A 13,353-nucleotide genomic window follows, 5' to 3' on the forward strand; every position below is an offset into this window, starting at 1 on the left:
ATCAACTCCAAAACCCCCAGACAGAGAAATCTACTGCAGGACCTCGTTATATTGCCGACTAACCAACTTGACACTTGGTTTCTGCACTAATAAAAATCCATATGTGGTCCTAGATACAGAAAATCGGCCATGAATAAATAAACTGCACCACAGGTAAGCTTCAACAAATAACTGAAGAAACTTTTTCCATCCATCTACCCCCAGTCCTCTTAGCAGGCTTCATCCAGTGACATGAGATAAAGGGAGACCTGTTTTCTCTCCCTTACAGATGGTCTTGGCACCCTCTGCCAGTATTCCTCCTTCCCAGCTTTTAAACCAGATGAGTCAGTCAGTCTGTCTGTTGGCTGCTGACGGCAGCTGAGCACAGCAGAGCCTCAGTTGTGGGCCACATGCTACTCAACTTAAACCTGTAGGCCTGCATCAAGGGAGCAGGCGGCCTGTTGTCACACAGTGGCAGATAGTGAATAGAGGTGGAGGAACAGGCACACATTCCTCCCTGCTGAGCTGAGTATTGCATAGCAGCCATGATGGATGAGAAAACACGCTCTGTATTCTCCTTCCTCTAACAAACACCATAGCTCCTGGGAGAATGCCTGCTAAGTTAGCACTGCAACGATTCATTTCCTGCTCCTATATGGACAAAAGGCAGGGGTCTCATATAATGTGCACCTGTGGACTAAAAGTCCAGCTCAGAGAGCGTTATGTGATGCAGGTGAAAGGCTGAAAATATGCACTTTTAGGGCCAAAAAGAAAAAAGAAATTTCTGCACCAACAGAGGGCCAGACGCCCGATTATTTTTTTTTTTTCTAATAAGATTCGGTGAATGGAAAAGGGCTCATCACGACCTTTTTGAGCTTTTGTCACAATGCTAACGTTCTCTCCAGGTTAAGTTGGCACTGTTGAGTTACTAATTTTCGCATTTGGAAATGAAAGGAATCAAATGAGCTGTTTAGGCCAGCTAAAGGTCACCAAGAGAGTCAGAGGTGGTTATTAATTCAAGTGGGAAACTGATGACGTCTGTTAAAAACTCAGTCTCTGAGTTGTGCGTTTCTGTTTGCGTCAGCTGTAAACTGCCTTTACCTGGGGCGTTCAAACACCCTCTGTTGCCGCTCGCTAGCTTTTCATCACTCTGTCTGTGAGCTGCTTTGAAGAAGAATGGTTCGACAAACACGTTCCTTTAGGCTTTCAAAGTCCTTGGCAATTTGAGTGGATGGCATAATTGTTCGTTTGTTCTTTTTTCAAACCATACTGGATATCAGAGCTAAAACATTTCAAAATAAGTCATTGGTACATTGATGCATAAATACCAATAACATAGCAACATTTTGTTGACTGCAAACTAAATCTGAGCTAAACCAAATATTCAAATAATTGATTAATAGAATAATAATAAAATAATAAAATGTACTTCTTTTGAAATTTACAAGTTTTAGGGACTTTTTCTCTGCATGAGTTTCAGTAAATGTAAAATGTAAAAAAAAAAAAAAAAAAACAGGTTGTCTTTGCAATTTCGCATTTGAGTTAGTTTTCGATGTTGTCGAAACCTCGGTTTTACTTGGCTTCTAACCCAAAATGAGGACACCGATGCTTTAAATCTCTGAACAGACCTGGAGCTTGAGGTCATATCACTCAACATTCAGCCAGTGAGCGCTCATATCAGGTCAGCTTTGGGTCAAAGAAGGATCTTCTTCACCTCCAGCAGTCCACTATCAGCTCTCTCTTATACATACAGCTGCTCACATTTGTGTGTGTACACGACTGGACTCCATTTTCAGCCCATGCAAGTGGTTTGAACCTCTGATATGTGGTATTAATGATATGGGCTCTGCTATCACTACCAGCTAAATGGAGAAACTCCAGATTGTTCCCATGCTGCGCCTCAGTGCTTTCGGGTTACTGGAGTCTTTGAGATAGAGAATATGAAACCTGTTTTATATAACACACTTAAATCTCTCGCTCGCTCTCCCTCTCCTCTACTGTGTTTTCGCTTCTCTACACTTACTCAGCTCAAGCTTTTCTCTTAAGCTTCATATTTCTCTCCTGTCTGGAGGGAAGAAAGCTGCTGTGCTGCAGCAAATCTTACTGTCCCCCCCCCCACTCCTCAGCACCAGAGATGACTGGAAGGTGAAGCCCATTTCCCAGTGTCTAGAGTTTCACAGCTGACAAAGAATCTAGGCTTTCCCGTGCGTATCAGAAGCCGATGGATAGACAAAAAAAAAAAACGGGGTGGGGGGGGGATTCTGCATTGGGGAAACAGCGCTTGCTAGGCCTGGGAATCTGCAGAGCTCCTTCTTGTGCAAAAGGCAGAAAGAAAGCTGGTTACGGTCCATGTGGCTGGATACCACAGCACTGAGGTATTCTCTAAATAGGGCTATGTTGAAGCCTCATGAGTTCCACATTGTTCCCCTCTTTATGAGCTCTGGCAACAGTGAGGGAGGAATTTCACAGTGAGGAGGTTTACATTAAGTTTACATTAAATCCGATCGGAGCCTTCAGAGAGCCACTTGATGGAATGGGACAGCCTTTAATTACAGCGGTGAAATATTTAGTGGTCTGAGATGAAGTAAATTAGCTGTAATGCATTGCAGCATGTGAGAGAAAATGTGAGAAAATCCATATTCTTTCATTGACTGACTCACAGCGACACACTGATATGAGGCTGCAGTGGCTCCATCCCGCTTTTTCTCACTCTGCTGGTGGATGCATTTTCCATTGTTCACCTACATTAGACCCAGAACTGGACAGTCGAGGGTGAGGGGTGGGTGGGGTGGGGGTGGGGTGGGGGGGGGGGGGGGGGGGGGGGCTGTTTTCTTTCCCTCTCTCGCTTGTTGGTGATCTGTCAGCATGTGTCTGTTTTTCTTGGAAGCCATGAAATTGACTTGCTTCCTGTTGGGAAGCAATACTGCAAGGGAGGAAATCATAGGCAGTCAGTGTTATGTCTCCCTGGTCTGTGGGAAGGAAAAATAAAGATTCATGTGGGGCTGGTTGAAAAGCAGCACATTCTGCTAGACGGGATCCTAATTCTGCTCATGCCGTCAGCCCTTCTCTTTGTTCTTGCTTGTGTTTGTTAGCTTGGAAGCAAAAATTAAGTCGCAAGTACACTTAAGATGCCAGAAAGTTATCGCCTAACATATGGCTCCAGTTTGAGTTGTCAAAGTGGACTTTGGTTTTTGGAATATGGAAAAACAAAACTTCTGCCATGTTTGTGGGACTTTTGCATGAATTATGATTGGAACTGAATGGTGGACTTAAGAGATGGCGGCCATTCACTGGAGTGAAAATTGCTTTCCTGGTTCGTGAGCCAAAAAGGTTTTCTAGCTTCCTGGTTGGCTTGCACGCTGTGCGGGCCACCGCACGTGCACATTAGTGTTTTGCCCACTGGCGCCGCATGCCGCCCATAGACGTAACACACTAAAGTACACCACTTTTCTCTGAGGACGCTGGGGCAAATTGGTTGTGAAGCTGAGCTTTGGCACCGTATCCAGCTGTCTTAATACATCCATGGGCCTGTACTGGGATAATGTTAACGTGATAATGTGTGGAGGAGAGGGATCATACATGGCAGCCTCATGGTGGTGTTGGAGGAAAGGATTAACCAATTTGGATCCATCTTCTTTACAATATTAACACATTTCATGCTAATGCTCATAACAGCGGTGGACAGATTGACCGGCATTGTCACAGCCAGAGCTCCGTTAGTGGCGTGGCTAAAAACAAACGGTTCATCGTTTCACATCTACTTTGTCCTCCAAAACCACCAGGTACTTTCCTGTCTGCGGCAACAAAATGTTCTAGCTGAGCAGTGAAGAGGTAGCTGATCTGTTATATTAGTTTAGAAAGTCAGTATATTTGTTCAGTAGTAGCAGGCTGACACATACACACATACGGATAACGCTGCTACATTTAATAGTCCTGCAGTCTTAGACCATTCCTTTAATCTTTATGGAGACATAAAGCTGTGCTAATGCACTCGTTAAAAGGATGATGTCAACCTTTTAATATCAGTGTGAAGGGCAACTTTAGAGGAATAAAGAACTATCTCATCTTTTCTCCTGCTTTTCATCACTTTCTCTTTTGGGCCTCAAAACATCACATTTCTCTCTTAAACTGTGTTGCATAGAGAAAATATTCAAATGGTTCCCTTTGACCTTTTTTCTGATGGAACTATAATAAACCTTTTATTCACTGAACATGTATTTTAAAAACGTTTGTTGTTTTGTTTTGGGACTGTTTTCAACTATGGATTAACACACGTTTTGTTCAAATGTGAGTATATGCAGCAGGAAATGCTCACAATCACTACAAAGATGGAAATGCCATTCAGTGAACTGTGTGAGTTGCTTCAGGCTTTAGATGAATCTTTTCACAGGATTAAATCAATTATCACTAGACTTTTCTCGTATTTGTACATATGCATAAAAGTGCTCCCCCACCTCCGTCAGTCGTAGGAAGGCCAAAAGCTGCACACAGGGTACCCTTGGACGTTGGGGCTGGAAACCCCGCCTGCCCCTGCCAACCTCCTTACAGAGAGGCTTGAGCCCTGTGGAATGTGATGTATGCCTTTCTGTGTCTGACGGCCGTTTGTTTTGGAATAGGAGACGATATGAATCTGGGCTGAAAGCACCAACATGCTCAGCTTGTGCTCAGGTTGTTGAGTAGAGGGGGTGGTGGTGGCTGAGGGGGTCTTTCACTTACAGGAGCAACATGATCCAATCTTTTTAGAGCAGACAGAAAATGAAAACAGTGAGGGGGTTGGGTGAGTTTTTGCAGATTATATTGTACAGAGTTGAACTGCTTCAATCTGAGACTCTAATGTATATCTCATATCTAGTTTAGCTGAAACAAACATTTCGAACTGGTTATGAGCTCAAAACCGGAAGTTCATGTGTTAAAGTGAGGAGGGTCGACATCTAGACAAGTCGATGTGTAAACCGTAAATGCCATCGTTCTTTCTTCATCTCAATTACGCTCTCTTTTGCATACTCTCTCTCTTCGCTCTGTGTCGGTGTCTCGCTCCCACAAACCCACCCACACAAACACACAGACTGACACACACACTCACCGCAACTCTGCTGGAGTAGCTCCAGGCCTTCGGGGCTCAGAGAGAGTTTGATTTGTGTTGACTTCCGGCAGGAACTCCCCCTCTCCTCAGCCCACAGCTCAAAGACTATCAATTAGTTCCTTATTATGATCCCAGGGAGGGCAATAAAAGTTAGAGTGGGTTCAAAGAGCACAAAGGCAGACACACACACACACACACACACACACACACACGTGTACACACGTACACAAACAGACACACTGAACTTTTTTGGCCTGGAAGACTTACAGTATGGGCACCCTCTCTTACAGTTCCGTAGGTGGTTTTATTGTCTGTTCTTCCTATTTACATTTGCCAAACAATGCTCACCGCCCACATACATGACTCACAGAGACCTCTTTTCTGCCTGTCTTGCCAGCAGTTTGCTCAGACATCAGCAGGTGTTGGGGAGACAAATTAAATGTTGCTGACTCCTATCCTGTCACTATTTTTTTTTTTTTTTCTTTTGGCTCTGTAAGTACTAACAACACCATCACGGACCTAGCTGTTACTCATACTACCTCTTCCATGAGGCCAGCAGCTGCCTGCTCTGTTGATGGCTGATGTTACATGAATGCACAGAAGCCAATTTGTCACCCTCTCCACACTCTCCTCAACTCATCCTCGTCCGTCACCCTGCTTCCAGCTTTCAAAACACCAGGGAGCCTATTGTTCACTTCCTCTCCTCCTCCGGGGCACTATAGAGTTGCAAAGTGGGAGGAAGTCATTCCTTGGCCTTAAAATCCCATTGAAATGTTTTCTCCTGAAGACATCCTCGGTGCAACACAACTGACACTTACTGTATGTATAATGCTCATTTTTGCGTTAAATGGACCTCAGCCGCTGTCCAACAACAGTGTAGTGCAAAATCCCAGCTGTTGTGTTAGCAGGAGATGTGTAAAAATGCAACAGGGAGCAAAGTACCACGCCACCGTGGAGGGGAGGGGGGGGCACAATTGCTGCCTGCCACACTGTGTTACTATACTGACCGCATGGATCTTTGGCAGCCAAAGTACGACAGATAAAGTGAAAGCCAGCAGGCCAATCTGCCACCTTCACCTTGTTAATGAGGGATTATCACACAATCTCATTTCCTCTCTCTCTCTCTCACACATACACACACACACACACACACATCCTGTCACACAATATTGGCTTCTCGTATCGATGTAGATATTTGTTCACTTGGTTATAAAAATGAGAACTGACTTCAGTCGCAGGCGATAACAAATCAGACAATATGCAGTGATGCTATTGCACTCCATATGGAGACTGTTATTGTGAAAGCTGACACTCTTGAACAAACAGAAACGCAAAGAGCTCCACCTCGCCAGAGTTTCTGTGACGGATCCATCTGTTTACGATTAATAATAATGAATAATTTCAGCCTTCGTGCTGAGCTAAGCTAACTAGCTGCTGGAGCTACATATTTAATGGCCAGACGTAAGAGTTGTATCAATCCACTCATCTAACCCTTGGCAAGAAAATAAGTCTATTTTCAAAACTGTAAATATGAAGCACCAGTCTGGAGACGGGTAGTTTAATTAGCACAGCTACACCATTTTTGTTTTATTACATAAATGAGATAAAATGTGAGATCCTGCTGGCATATCCTGAAGCAGCCACTTTTTGGGCATCACCATGCAAAAGCGGCATTGATCTTCTGAAACCAGCAAGTCTTTGGCATTTTGATTCAGTTTGTTTCTTCACTACTGTAACCACACCGGATTAAAGCAAAGTATAACATGAGGGTCGGAGTGTGCTTAATGAAATATAAGAAAAGCATATACTGTAGTTGCTCTTATGAAATATAGAGAAGCTGCAGTTGCGAAACACAATGCTTGGAAAGCAGAGATGGATGTTGTTTTCTTTCTAAGCTCCTTGCACTGCTGAGGTAGACTTAAATAAATGGTTAAGAACCAGAGTGAGCAGCAGACCTGTGAAGGAGGATCTGAGACCCAATCTGCTGGCCCCTGCACTTGTTTTCCTACTTTTCCTTCTCTCTGAAGTTCCCATTATGATGCGAGTCTGTGCATTCGTCTCGCACCTTTGAGATGTGAGAGCCAGATAAGGGTGTGTGTGTGTGTGTGTGTCTGTGTTGACACATATGCGTGTGCCCCATGTGCGCTTTTCATGCACACACAGATGTTCGAGTGTGTGTGTGTCTGTCTGCATTCCTTTGAGCAACACTGGCCTGACTTGGGAGTTGAGCTAATATTTGTTGTGTTAGAAGTGACAGCAGTGTGTCAACAGTAGAAAGTCAGGAGCCCAGGGTTACTTTAGACGACTCTATTTCCCTCCATACGTATCCCCTCATCCCCTCCATCCATCTGTTGTAGAAAAAGTCAGAGATGCAAATATTACACTGACTCACACAGATACTGTACGCACATACAGACACAGTGCCTTTCAAGCCCCACTAGGCATGGACATGGTAATTTTGACAGGCTTTTAGCAGAGCAACCTCCAGGCTACAGGATTGTCTGCAGCAGCGGGTTACCCCCCCCCCCCCCCCCCCCCCCTTCCCTTCCTCCCTCTTTTTTTTTTTTCCATCCTCTCTCTCCCCTTTTGTCCACACCCCCACTCTCTCTCTTCATCTTTTATCTCACACTGTCTTTTCTTCAGTGCCTCCATCTCTGTCATCTCTATTTTGTTCAGCTCCGGTCCGCAGCTATTCATGTCTCCTTCAGATTTGCAGGTCAAACAGAGAGCGACAAGGAGACGCAGACAGACAGCGTTGAAGCTGAGCTCCTGCTTACTTATTAGTTCATTAGTGGGCAGAGAGAAGCATGTAACAGCAGCAATTCTCACATCTAATAGAGTGGCTGTATCGCTAGCTACTAGCTCATTATGGCAGTTCCCCCTCCTTGTTCCTCATTTTCGCTCCTCCTCTCTCTGTCTATCCCGTTTTTCGGGTCATTTTCTATAAGCGTGGTCAGCCAGAGTAGTCTCCACTTGACTAAACGAGACCGCCTTTCCATGTGTCTTTGTGTGACTGCTTGACGGGACACGAGGCTCCACCAATTATTTCCCTGATGATGAAAAGAGTCAAGTCAGTTCCAACAAGGACAGGCCAGAGCTGATTGCAATTATAATCAAAGTTTTGAAAATAAATTTGAAAAGTGGACAACTGTGGTTTGGTTTCTGTAAAATTTCGAGTATGATCCAACTTTAGCTGCCACTTGTTTTTTTTTAGCTTCATAATAAATGCCACTCACGAGGTTTGAGGTTTAAATCCTTCACCCTCTCCTCCAAGGCCTCTTTTTTCTAAGGCATGCTTTTCTCAGTCCACTACAAAATGCACAGCTTGAGCTCAGTCGAGACTGAAGACATTTTGATCCATGTATTTCTTTATTTACTCTGCTGTTGGGTTTATAAATGATTTAACACAGAGGCAGGGCAGTGAAAATCAAACAGATCTGTTTTTAGCAATTAGAGTGGACGCTGATTATTTATTCTGATTAAAATTGAAGCGTATCAGAGGATGGCCTCCTCCTTTTATCCAAGAAAAAGAGTAAGTGATTCTGTGATTATAACACAGAGATAACATGCAGACCCTCCTCACTAACTACTGGTTAGCCTTACAATCAATACGACGACTTCAAAACTGACTGCAGGTGTTCAAATGTTTATTTTCATGGGTTCGGGAAACTTTAGTATCACTTTACCTTTCATATTTAGCGGCAACATAGATAGTGAGGACAGGATCACTGTTCAGCTTTCTAAGGATGGATGAATCAGTAGATTTCCTGAATAACGGATGTGATTCCAAATTGTTCAACATTGTGGTTGACCTAACACTGATCGACTTAAATAAACAATACGATGATAAATTAGACATTTCAGACTGGATCAATTTAACAAGTTCTTCCTGACCTAAGCCAATTCTGTAACACTGCAGGATTTTTCAAATAATTGCTCTGCAGACCAGCAACAATCAAACAACCTTGTTGTAAATCCTGCTTTCCTTGTTGCTGGATTGATGTCTGCTTCAGCTCAGAGACTGTGATAAGGCCTGAAAGCACAGACTACGTGGAAATGTCAGTGGATTGATAAAAAGAGCAAAGTTTATCGTGGCTGCTGCGTCTGTGCACACGCATGTGTGCATCAGTGATAGAGACAGTCAGCTTCATCAAGTTTATATTGTGTATACTCCCAAGAACACATACCAGTGAGTGCCTATCGCAGTGTGTCAGATAAAGTCAGGGAAGTTTATCGAGGTCAAACAGGCGACTTCCTCCTTTCAGATCTGTAATGATTTGGTGTTGTATGGCGTGTACAGTCAAACCTCTCTAATCCAAATTCTTTGTTCAAACTGCTGAAACATGAGGATTACAGAGGCAACAAGAGGACTTGGGCACTGTGGAGCTTGAAATAAACCAGGTCTCCATACACTAACACTATCTGAGAGGTAACATACAACTTGGGGCTTATTGTCATTGTTAAAGAGTTTATCTTAATAAAAATGCTTTTTTGCGGAGAGTTAGATGAGGAGATTGGTACCACGCAATGTTAATTTTGTTCATTTCATTCTCTATATAGATTAAAATAAGATAACAGGAACAGGGATTAGTGAGCCTTTGTGGTCCTTGGAGGTAAATTTTTGATTACTTTTTAGACTGAATAGCTGTTTCCCTCTGTTTGCAGTCTTTTTGCCCAGATAGGCTTAGTCAGATGGAAAATAATAGTATTTTCCAAAAGCATTCATTTGCAATTTTCTTCAAGGTGAATACACTTTGTTAATGTCTGTTTTTGTGTAATGCTTTTAAGGATGTTTTGTGAGAGTTGGGCTTTTCATGAGCGTTAAATACAGCGCGGAATGCAATGCATCTGAATGGATTAATGTGCATCAAATTTACGTTGTGTCAAGTGTTAGTTACTGTTTCTGAATACTCTTGTGATGAGCTCTTTTCACTCCTGCAGATCTTCTATAAATACGATGAAGCTCTAAACAAGCAAGTAATAATAGTTAGATGAATCAATAATGAAATCAAAGGAGGAAAAAGAAAAAACATAAAACTGTAATTAGGTACCTCCTTGTGCCTCACAATACACATTATTCCTCCATTTCTTTATTTAACAAGTCAGGTGAGAATGTTTTCATTACAGTTCTAATGTCTAAGAAGTCAACGTTTAATGGGCCCATGGGGAGTTACAGCTACACTGTTGTTACTTGCGTGCATTTCTTCACACAGTTGCTTTCATGTGCGAGTCATACCAAGTTATAAGCTCAATTGCTCTCTCTAATGTGTGTGTGTGTGTATAATCAATGAATCAATGAATGCTTGCATACATTTGTAAAACATGTCTAGTCATGCATGCGGATGTGTGTGTGGCCTCTTTCTCATTAGTGCCTTTTGTCAGCATTTGATCTGCCTCCTTATGGTCCATTGTGTTCATATCGCCAATGCATAAAGACCTGTGGTCCGCGTGGACCGATGAATTGATTTGCCAGGCTGTTGAAGGAGAGAAATGAGGGAGGGGTGCCGGGGTTGTTTGGAGAAAAAGAAGGCAAGAAAGGTTAAGATAAAGTTGCTTTGAACAAATTCTCTCTTTGATCAGGCGGCTCAGCGGTGAAAAGCCTTTCTTCAGGAGTCAGAGCCAGTTGAGAGAGGAGAAAGGGAGATACACATTGTTCTGTTTCATCTCGCCTCTGTCTCTCCCTTTTTTCTCAGTTGTTCGCTGTGTGTACTCCCTTCTCCTTTGTCATGGAGAGTGCCGGGCTTTTCTTTCAGCATTTCACAAAAGCACACACAATGACTTAAAAGCAATATTCAGGATACACATTACGTCTAGCTGCTACTTTCCCTCACTTAGTCCTCACCATTTTGATAGCTCAGACCTTTAATCATTTAATCATCATAAGAACCGGCAGATCAATCGATAATGAAAATAATCATTACATACTGTGAAACGTGCTACTATGAGACATTCATTTCCACCTCAGATCTCCTGACCTTGTATCATCTGTGCTATCACCAGGTTCAACGTTTAAACGTGTTATTAATGGTAATACCTGTCGGAGTAGTGACATTCCCGGCAGCCTCAGCTGCACTTTGCGCTTAAAAAAAGAAAAATGCACTAAACTCAAAGGTGGACACCAGACATGCTAAAGAATGATCTTAAAGCGAAGCTGTGCCTACTGCTACACCTCACTGTCAACTCTTAGACCGGTTTGAAAGGAAGTCTAAGTTTAAATATCCGTTTACACCATAAATCTGCTCATCCTGCCTCTTAACTGTTTCTGTGTTTTCTCATACACTTAAACTCATATAATCGACAATTAAAGGACTTCTAAAGTTATAATGAAAACGTTAGTTGTAGTGATACTTGCTTTAGCAAAACAAGAGTGCCCAAAACCTGATAAAACATTTTCCTTGCTTTCTCACAGCATTCCCTCTTTTTCATTTAACATAAAAAAAAGTCTTATTTCCTGACACCCAATAATTTCCTCCAGTCAATACTCATCCAGCCCCCGGTTTATCAGCTCCTCCTCAGAGCAGAGCTGGAACTGTAGCAACCAGCTTAAATGGGTGCCAGACACTCACACACAAACACACACACACAGGGATGATATATTGTGGGGTCTCCCTTTTGTATTCTTTTTTTCCAAAGCAGGACTATCAGTATAGAGGGGGCAGTACAGCCAACCACAGATTGGTGAATAGGAGTTGAATGGATGTTGCCATGGATGCATTTATAGCTATTCTAGTCACACACACACACCGAAGACAACACTTTTAATAGTTAGCATATGCACACTCTTTTCTAACAACTGTCATATTCGGGTATGGAGTGTGTATCTGGTTCTAACACTTCTACTCGGATTTCTTGATCTTATTTCTCATGAAAATCTCAATTTACGCACCACGCGAGGAGCAGCTTTTTAAACAAACGGGCTCTGTTAAACTCTGGTCTTTTCAGCCGGCCACTCCATTAAGCCTGAACACAAACATTCCCGCTAGTCAGCTGAGTTGTCAAGGTGATGATGCCGTGGGAGGGACGGGACGTTGTGCCATCACCTGTGCTGTTGCTTCATTTGATCATAAAACAGGGACACGTGTTTTTATCAGCCAAAGTAGCAGTATATGTCATGGACGATCTGCTGGTCTGTCCATAGTTTTGCTTTCAGCCTCAAATTGCATTAACAGTCTTGAAACCTGGTTTTCTGTGCCCAGAGGATGAATTCTATGGATTTTGGTGATTTCCCTGACCTGACATTTGGAGGGTGAAGTGAAATATCTTGACTCGATCTGAAGCAATTAATAAAAAATGTGCCGATCAGAAAATATATAAAAATTCATACTGATAATGAATAGTGCCAACAATTCTCCGTGTGATACTTTTCCTCATCTCTTTTGATTTTGGTTTAAGCTTTTTATAAATCCGGCTTTTAATAATTTCATCATGATAATAACCACCAGATTAAATAAATGATAAAAACAATCGTCTCGCCGACCACAAAATGCTCTATCACAAGATTTTGCAGACATTCATTTCCACCTCAGGATGAATGCTAATATCCTGTGTTATCTATTAACCTTGTATCCTCAGTGCCATCATCAGGGTCAACATTTAAGTGCATTATTTATGAAACGAAGTGCCAAAGTTAAGCCGCACTTTGTGCTGGCATGCTCACGCACTAGACTCAGGAGGTGAACAATAGACATGCCACACATGAGCGTGCTAATATTGCCATTGTAGGCATGCCTTACTTAGTAGTTGACACAATAAGACAGATTTTTATTTGGATAGTTTTGACCGCAGTTAGCAGCCTGTGAGTTTTCTAAACGGCAAATTTAGCAAAGATTTGTGCTGTTCACGCTGCACTAATGATATAAGCTTTGGATTGCTACCCCAGAGGGTTTTATGTTTGCCAATTAAAGAAATAATCACTGGCTGGAGTGTTGGTCTCAAAGCGGAGAGGTTGTGATTAATGATTTAAAGGCGAGAATAAAAACTTTCCCATTAGACTTTCTAATTTATTCATATTTAGCTGCCAGTTTAGAAAATATGTGCTGTGTAAAGTGCAGAATGAAGACTTGAGAAGAGTAATAATAATGACACAAGTCCTCAATGCCATGTTATCTCATTGCTTTGCAGATAGCAGAAGCAGCCAAGACATCCTCTCAGGCTGATGACTTGTACCTGGATGACGTGGGCTCAGGAGGTTATTACCCTGAAGATGATGATGACTTTAACTCAGGGTCTGGCTCAGGTAAGTTGCGTGTGCGTGCACGCACACATACACACACACACACACACTCAAATTT

General features: G+C 42.6%; 1 protein-coding gene across 1 annotated transcript in view; it reads left to right on the plus strand.

The window, feature by feature from the left end:
* Positions 1-13,353, plus strand: part of sdc2 (syndecan 2) — a 39,260-nt gene that overhangs the window by 18,953 nt on the left and 6,954 nt on the right. Inside the window, exon 2 of the mRNA XM_029514951.1 lies at positions 13,184-13,298. Within this exon, the coding sequence (XP_029370811.1) occupies positions 13,184-13,298 (115 nt within the window). The remainder of the gene's footprint in view (positions 1-13,183; positions 13,299-13,353) is intronic.

Source organism: Echeneis naucrates, chromosome 11 (assembly GCF_900963305.1).
Source record: "Echeneis naucrates chromosome 11, fEcheNa1.1, whole genome shotgun sequence".
In the NCBI taxonomy this organism is placed as follows: Eukaryota; Metazoa; Chordata; class Actinopteri; order Carangiformes; family Echeneidae; genus Echeneis; species Echeneis naucrates.